The sequence below is a fragment of the Lolium rigidum genome, chromosome 4, assembly GCF_022539505.1.
Source record: "Lolium rigidum isolate FL_2022 chromosome 4, APGP_CSIRO_Lrig_0.1, whole genome shotgun sequence".
Lineage (NCBI taxonomy): Eukaryota > Viridiplantae > Streptophyta > Magnoliopsida > Poales > Poaceae > Lolium > Lolium rigidum.
The window spans coordinates 212562750-212571566 of record NC_061511.1 but is presented as its reverse complement, the minus strand read 5'-3'; the positions used below and the strand labels follow the sequence as shown (position 1 = coordinate 212571566).

The 8817-nt window shown below is 41.9% G+C and overlaps 1 protein-coding gene across 1 annotated transcript; it reads left to right on the top strand.

Moving 5' to 3' along the window:
* The first annotated feature begins 353 nt into the window (after positions 1–353).
* Positions 354–7497, top strand: LOC124707003. The gene is made up of 15 exons (XM_047238667.1): positions 354–492; positions 1164–1569; positions 1663–1840; positions 2403–2542; positions 2614–3838; positions 3918–4018; positions 4187–4331; positions 4724–4792; positions 4870–4915; positions 5004–5371; positions 5536–5615; positions 5748–5883; positions 6043–6202; positions 6416–6498; positions 6961–7497. Exons 1-15 carry the CDS (start codon positions 369–371, stop codon positions 7087–7089), a joined length of 3390 nt encoding a protein of 1129 aa, XP_047094623.1. The 5' UTR covers positions 354–368; the 3' UTR covers positions 7090–7497.
* Positions 7498–8817: the final 1320 nt, after the last annotated feature.

Below are 8817 nucleotides of genomic sequence, written 5' to 3'. Positions count from 1 at the left end.
AACAAGCCTTAATAAACTATGAATAAATATGAGAAATAAACCCGCGGAGATTTTATTCAGATTTCTGCATAGCATTACCATTTTTCCTTAATTTTAGATTTTTTAATAACTGGTACAGCCTGGTCAATTTACACAAGGCAGAAAATAGCCAGCTGGCCCAGCTCACTCCAAGCGGGTCCCACCGTGCAGTGACCTGGCTCAAACAAAAACACATCAACAAAAAAACAAAACACAAAAAGAAACAAATTCAGTCGCCCAGAAAAGGCCACCACCCACTAGACCGGCCGTCCCCCCTTCCCAAACACAGAAACTCCGGCCGCCGGCGCGCCACCGCCCCTCTCCCCGCGCCTCGCCGCCGGCGGCGGAGGATGCCGACGCCGGGCGCCGCTCCGCCCAGGAGGGCGCTCACGGCCCGCGACCTCGTGGAGGAGGGGAAGAAGCGGGCCGTGCTGCTCCTCGTCTTCGCCTTCGGGCTCGCCTTCCTCATGTCCCGTGAGTCGCTCTCCCAAACCCTAGGATGATACTCGCCCGCCCGCCCGCAGGCTCGATCTCCGGGCGGGATGCGCGCCGGTGATTGTAGCTGATTTTGGTCCACGCGTCGGTTTTGGTCGTCGTTAGTGCCGTGACTAGGTTTTATGCTGGTGGTTACTCCTGAATCCTGATGCGGGGCGCTGATCCGGGCATCGTTTTATGCGCATCTGCACAGTAGCAATGCTAGTTTATTACGTTGGTGCTGTAATTTTTTTTGCATTGGGCAGTTGTAGACTGGACTTAGCTCTGGGCAGGCAGGTTGTTTCCAGTTTAGACAATTGGTGAATTACTCAGGGCATCTGAAATTTTACTGCAATCTCATGGTGAATGGGATTTGTAGCGAAATTGTAGACACGGATCATATCAGTTGTTGGTCGAACTGCTATAGGTGAATCTTACGGTAGAGTGTCTGAAGAGAAGGACTGTACGAGCTACACGTGTAAGTTCGATGGTGAATTCGCGTACGTATGGCCAGCAATTTCATATTGCTTTGGTTAAAATTGCCGAAAATGACAATACGCCGAGTCAGATTTAGATTGCAATCGCAGGCAGCACCCATATTTGTTTGAATTCTATTATAACACTGTTGCTTGCTTATGGTCGTGCTAAATGACTGGTTTTCTCCATTGCAGTGACAAGCTCTTCAGTCTGGATTAACTTCCCATTTTCCATAGCTTTGATAGTTTTATTTCGCTACATGTCACTTGACTACGACTTCCGTAGAAAGAGCACGGCTACTACAGATCATGATGCCAGTCGACCGCTTGCCAAAACGAAAAGTACCGAGTTAAGCAAACCTTCCCTTGCTCAGAAGAGTGGAAATTCAGTTTGGAGGAGCAAGGTGAATTCGCCTCCAGTTGAAGCAGCATTTGATCAGTTCACAAGGCATCTTATCACAGAGTGGGTAACAGATCTTTGGTACTCCCGTGTAACACCTGATAAGAACGGACCGGAGGAACTCATCAGTATAGTTAATTCTGTCCTCGGAGAGATTTCTAGTCGGGCAAGAAACATTAACCTTATCACTCTGCTAACCAGGTTAGAAAGCTTTTTCTATCTGATGAAATAACTGAACAATGTATCTTCTCAGAACATTGGGTCCCTTAGCAAGACCTTATCTACCTTATGCAGGGATCTGGTCGATCTCATATGCCATAATTTGGAGCTTTATCAATCCTGTGAAGCTAAGATTGGAAAAGAGAAGTTTGTTAACCTCCCGACAGAGCGTCGTGACGCTGAACTGAAACTTGCTCTTATAGCTCAAAGCAAGTTGCATCCGGCTTTATTTTCAGCCAGTGCTGAATACAAGGTAAGACTTTATTGATGTCGAGGTTTTCGTTTGTTGCTTATAGTAAGATGTTCAGTCGCCAAACATCCAAAATTAGGTCAATCCCTTGATGACAAGTTGTGTCTGGAATTAGGATTATCCGCTCCCTCTCTCCTCCTCTTCTTACTTTTCAGTGCATCATAAGGTTCATGTGCTACATATGCACCTGTATTGTATTTGTACCATGTTGGATCTATCCTTGGGATGAATTGGGTGCTTCTAGTTGTAGTGTTAGGTCAAGTGGTCAACACATATTTAAGCATGCATATTCGAACGATACCTTTTGTTTTCTAACGCAATAAGTTGTAATGTTTTCCTGCATAAACTGTCTGTGAGACATGGCATATCACTTACCTTTTGTTCCTATCCATAAGTTTGACAACACACACTGCCTCATACTTCATGTGTCAATTTAACATTTCCTATGATTGTTCGTGAGTTGAGCATCTTGGTAATCATGTTGATTTCATGACCCTGTATCTGCTTAAGCATCAAAGTTTATCTGATCATCTGATGCATACAATATGTTTATTTTTATTCCCAGGTCTTACAAAGTCTTGCTGATGGTTTGATCTCAATCACAGTAAATCCTGAGAATCTACAGTGCTCGTTCTTCCACTGTACTGCACGAGAACTTCTTGCGTGTGCAGTTTTGAGGCCTGTCATAAACTTAGCAAATCCAAGGTAGTAACATACACCTGGACTAGAGCATTAGTATTTTCTAGTGCCATCACATTGAGATGTAAAATTTGCAGGTTTATAAATGAAAGGATTGAAGCTTTGGTTCTTTCTCGTGCCAATAAGGCAGATAAAGGAGTTGCTGGATCGGAGGATGTTGGGACGCTGAAGCAAAGGGAACCTCCTATGCCATCTGTGGATGAACTGTCTGCACTGGCAGATCACTCGAGTCCTGGGGTTGAACTTGTGAGATTTAGTCAGGGTCAGTCCAAGACTGCTTCAGATATGCAACTCAGTAAAACTAAAAGTACATCGAGTGTCAAACCAAAATCCCCTAATTCTTGTATAATCAATGATTCACATCCGCTTGAGTCAGGCAGTTTACCTTCCAGTTTCCACATCTATCCAGATACCGGCATTTCTGCACATCCCCAAACTCGTGGCAGGATAACTACAGAGAGTTACGAAGGACAGTCAGCGCAAACATTGGATTTCAGCTCCCACCGAAAAAATCGAGCTGTAGCACCTGAGCACCTTGAGAATATGTGGACTAGAGGGAAGAATTACAAATTAGAAAATGCAAACCATGTTACCATAGCACCTGCTAGATCTTCTTTGGTCACCACTTCTTCAATGCAGGGGTCGTCAATTCGTCATCATCCTACCGTTCCACAAAGGCAAACAACGTCGTCTTCTGAGGGACATCATCCCATAAAAACCTCAGCTACTCCTGCATGTTCAAATGGCATAAATCACCTGCCAAAAAGTTTATCTGAAGAAATGGCAGAGCATGCCAGCCAAGAAGATTTAGCTGTGGACAGTGAGAGTTCATATGGCACCGAGGAGGAAGAAAATAACAATGTGACTGGCTTAGACTCTCCTGTAACCAGAGTTTGGGATAGCAAAAGTAAAGGAAATGGGACCTCGTCTCATATACATCATCCACTTGAATTGTCTAATTTCCATAAAGCAAGAACAAATCGAAGTCATGTGGGAAAGTTGAAAATGACGAGAACTTCATCAGGAAGGAAAAGGTCAAGGACAGTTGCTCAAAAGACTCCCTTATGGCAAGAGGCTGATAGATCTTTCTTGGCTGGTGGTGATTTTGGTATACTAAATACATCAGCAAATGATTCAAGGGCGGATGGACCATATGATGATACTGAGGTGGAAAGTATCACTAGGATGCTTAGTGGTGCCAATGCTTCATCTTTGTCATTGCCATCAAGTGGCTCTTCTTTTTCATCTAATTATTCTAGCACCAACGTGTTGGAAGACTCATATTTAAAGTTAAGATGTGAGGTAACACATTATCTGTTAAACATTCTTTGATCCTTGTAACTACTGGTGGTACATATCTTTATTAGATTTCCTTATTCAGGTAGTAGGAGCCAGCATTGTCAAAAGCGGGTCTGGCATGTTTGCTGTGTATTCTGTTTCAGTAACTGATGCCAACGGTAATAGTTGGTCCATCAAGAGGAGGTGATTATGCTATATTTCTTCACTTGATTATTTCAGCCACAAGCTCAAAGCAGCTATGATGCCTATACCTCGAAAGAAAAGAAAAACAGATGATTTGGATATGAATGATTATTCAACTGTGTTATTGCTTTCTAATTCTTCCTCTGGTTTGCTGTGTGCTTTAATCAGGTTTCGTCATTTTGAAGAGCTGCATCGGCGTCTGAAAGAATATCCTCAGTACAGTCTTCACTTGCCTCCAAAGCATTTCCTCTCATCAGGGTTAGAGGTTCCTGTTGTTCGAGAGAGATGCAAGTTGCTTGACATATATCTAAAGGTTTATTTCTTTGCGCTATTTGAAGATACTTTCTTTAGTTATCACTTTCTCCTTAAGTTTGAGTATTGGCATTGAGATGTCTAATCAAGAAACAATCTCTTGGAATGTACTTAGTTTGAGTCTTAGTTAAGTATCAGACTAAAACAGTGCAAATCATGTCTGCAAGCATGAATGTTGAATACATGCACTGCCTTGATACATTGAGCTATGCTACTTTCTGGTCTTATAACATCAGTCAGCTCTTTTTTTTTCTCTGTAATTTCCATGTGGTCTGTAACCTTGAAATTGACCCTTATCTTTTGTCATGCTAGCTTTACATAGTGCTCTGTTATCTGCTCCTGAAGTTTGGTTAAATTCTGAATATATAATAACTCTGCCTGTTAATTCTACAGAATCTTCTTCAGATCCCCACTGTTTCAAGCTGTATTGAAGTCTGGGATTTTCTAAGTGTTGATTCACAGGTTAGTGTCTTCTAAAACATACCATGACCAACCTTTTTCAAAGTGCTGTGTATAACAGAGAAATATCCTTGTTGCAGACATACATATTCTCAGATTCTCTCTCTGTTATCCAGGCACTGTCAGGTGAGCAATCTCCTTTCATTGAGTTAGCTAGTTTCTCTTTCTAAATTCTTTGTGCACAGGTTAATACCCACATCCTGATTTCATGCAGTCAATTTAGATGTAAGATCTAATGAGAAGGGTGCAAAACCATTGAATTCTCCCAAAGCTTTGAATGGAAATTTGTCCTCTACAAGACAGTCTGTAAGTGGATATCAAAATGATAACTTGCAAAAGGATAAGGATTTTGCTGCTGTTGATGGTTTGAGACTGAGGAAAGGAAGTACAGATCAGAATTTAGAAACTAGTGTTAGCAACGCAAGTGCAGATATGTATCAAGACCACTCTGGAAGTGATCCTGAACAAAACGATTACTCGTTTTCGATAAATTCAGGAGATCATAAGAAAATGCTGGCAAGTCAAACTGGTTATACATCTCAAATTTTGGAATCTGATGGATACTCAGTGACTCCTAATGAAGTATGTTCTGATTGTTTCTACAACTCTTACCATCAATTCATCATGTCTGCTCAATCTATAGTTCGTGTTTTTGAAACCATTTTTTCCATTTGGTGTTCTTTTACTTTAATTGTATGTTGTGCAGCAGCTGCATGGCTGACAATTTTGTTCGTACTTTAATGCAGTGGATGGCTCCAAATGTTAGTGCCCCCATATTTCACCTGGTTGATGTGATTTTTCAGCTGCAAGATGGAGGCTGGATCAGGTGAGTTAATTCTAGACCATTGATTACGACTAATATTTAGCATCTGTAACTGTAACCTTGGTATGTGCACTTCTGTATAATGAACCCAGGTTTGAATGATCTCCAATAACCTATTCGTTTTTGTTTTTGTAGACGACAAGCATTTTGGGTAGCAAAGCAAATACTGCAATTAGGAATGGGAGACACATTTGATGACTGGCTTGTTGAGAAAATTCAATTACTGAGAAAGGGGAGGATAATTGCTTTTGCAGTCAAGCGTGTTGAACAGGTAAGTCTATGGTTGCAGACCTAGAAAAGCAGGTGTCAACAGCCAAAACAATGTAGAAGGAGTTGTTTATTTCAGTTAGCCAATTAGACAAATTCTTCTCGTTGTGTGTTGATTCTGCCCCTAATTTAGGCTGTATGCTTCCCTGTTTTAACTCTGCAGATACTCTGGCCAGATGGAATTTTCATGACAAAGCATCCCAGCAGAAAACCAGCTGAACCTTCTCCTGGTGCCCAGAATGATGGGAAGACAAACTATCTGACTGAAGAACAACGATTAGAAGCTGCACATCGTGCAGATTTTGTCCGTGAACTGATAATAGGTAAACTTGGTACATGCTATCATTGCTAATTAGAGAAACAGGGGCGCACCCCTGGCTCTTTTTGCTACCTGCTATCCCTCTTATATTTTTCAATGTCTCGAGAGACATAACAATATAATGCTATCAGACTCGTCACCTCTGTGATTGGAATGTTGCTATGTTCTTTAGAGTTCTTCTGTTAGCACTGATTGTTCACATTTTTTATCTGCACAGATAAAGCACCACCTGCGCTAGTGAGTCTGGTTGGTCGAAAGGAGTACGAAAGATGTGCTCAGGATATCTACTTCTTTCTTCAGGTAAAAAAATCTTTGGGGATTCAGTGCATACAGAATGCAGATTTACCATTTTATTCAACACTATGACATTCTCAGTTCTATTAGCATGAAAGTTCCTAGTGTTTCCCCTTTTACCAGTCATTGCTTATGCAGCTGACGTATAAGCCATCTCTTTTTCCCATTCATCGTCCTCATTCATCGTCCTCATAATTCTCAGTATTGTTATTTTATGAAGTCAGCATATCAGCATGTTTGGCACAAACTCATACGGCCCTTCATCAATCAACTTAACCAGTGTCGACCTGTTTAAGACCAGTAGATTTAAGTTTGTAGTCATACAGTCCTAAAACATCCATGTTCATAGTCATATGCTTATATGCTGTAAATTGTACTGTAGGAAAGAAACATGAAGATAAATGCAACATTAGAATGAGCAACTGTATGATCGTTAACTGATATATACAATTTGGTTTTTCCCTGCAGTCCCAAGTTTGTCTGAAGCAGCTAACATTTGAACTCCTAGAGCTCCTTGTCCTCGCTGCATTTCCGGAGCTGGACGACACCGTGAGGAAGTGGCACGAAGACAAACATGAGTTTGCCACCCTGGAATGATTTCTTTGCGACAGATCGAGTCTCCTGGAGCGCTGATATGTTTCACTGTAAATAAGGCGATATCAATAGCGCTGCTGTTTTCGATAGCTTAGTTTTGTGCAGTGTGAATACGAGTAGCTAGCTAACAACTCGCGTTGCGAGGATTGGTCCCTTCCCCCCTTGGACCTTACCCACGCCGGTTTCGTGTTTGACGGAATGGTGTGCGTCCTTTTTCGTGTTCTTTTTCCTGGAATGGGGTTTTTGTATACGTAATGCAGCATGCAAAGAAAGAGAGGTTGGTACAGGTTTTTTCTGTCGCTGTGGCGCAGGATAGCTGCACACTTCGTTAGCCTTTGTAATATTCCATTTTGGTTACATCCAACTTATACACATCTACGATGATGAATGAAGATAAGAGTTGTCACTTCATGCATGGAGGAGTTCATCAGTTCCTCGGAGTGGAGATTTTTCGCTCCCCAGCTCTACTGATCCGGTTAAAACAATATCAAATATAATATTTACGAGTTTCAAAAAAAAAATGAAAAAAATCTGGATTAGCCAACGGGTGCAAAATATCAATTTCAAATACTCCATATTTTGAGCTACATAAAAATGATAAAACTGTTGATCTGTGCCCATATAAAGAGTTTCGTATTGGTACTTTGCATGCTTGTAGAATACACCACTGACTATGTCCATTTTTTAAAGATTTTTTGGAACTTCTATATAGGAGTATGATCTTTTGTATTCTTTAGAATGAAGGGGTCACTCAGCTCGGGAGCTAAAGACACTTTTCGAGTTCCTGGTTGCTAGAGTAGTAAGGGGCTATTTGGATTGTGGCCATCGGTTGCCATACCAAAATTTCGGATTTGATTAGTATCATGAGCTAGTATTTGGTTTGAAGTCATCCTATCTCAGCCACGTCAAAAATTCTGGTCCCTACTCTAGTTTGTGCGCCCACGTGCTGGTGAAACTAAGGCGGGCAAATCCTTCGCCAATATTTTGGCGTGCCCCGATTCGGTGAAACTGGGGCGGGCGAATCCTCCGCCAATATTTTGGCGTGCCCTGATTTGGTGTGGCGAGCAGGGCACAAACCAAATAGCCCCTAACTGACGGCAACAAAAGTGAAAACCTCTTTTTAAAGGCAACTTCACCTACGGGAGTGACGTTAGTGATATCACCTCTGTGGCGACCAATTCTTTCACAAAATTATGAAACAAATCTGAAACATAATTGAAATAAAACTGAAACACGAATATTTTTGTAGAAAACAAATCGGAGTGACGTCAGCAGTGACGTCATTAGTTTCACTTTTTGTTACAATGTTTCGCAATGTTTTTATTTATCACTTTAGTTTCGTAAAAGTTTTACTTATGTTTTAATTATTAGTTTTATATTAAATAAATGTCAAAAGGCTCACCAATCTCAAAGCAGGGAGTTGGCGGTAGATGTAGCACTGGTAGGTGCCGTTGCCGATAAAATCTTTGTGTTCGTCGCTGCTGAACTGAATACTCCTGGCCGCCTTAGTCAGTCCAGGCTTGCTTGCTTGCAGCTTGTTGCCTAACTGGCGTGAAAGGACGAAAGAGTTGGAGCCGGAAACGAAGTAGGTAGTGGCTCGTCGTGATCGACTCGGAGAACGCCGTGGCCTCTCATATATGCAAGTACGAGCCTGCGTTCCAAAACCGTAGCAACAAAGAACCGAACGCAGTGCGCAGACGAGAGGCGACAATCAGAGTCAGCAATGGCTGC

Coding starts and splice junctions, on each gene's coding strand:
- LOC124707003 (XM_047238667.1), top strand. CDS start 369: ATGCCGACGCCGGGCGCCGCTCCGCCCAGGAGGGCGCTCACGGCCCGC. Junction 4,332..4,723: donor TGCTTGACATATATCTAAAG/GTTTATTTCTTT, acceptor TTAATTCTACAG/AATCTTCTTCAGATCCCCAC. Junction 5,884..6,042: donor CAGTCAAGCGTGTTGAACAG/GTAAGTCTATGG, acceptor TTAACTCTGCAG/ATACTCTGGCCAGATGGAAT.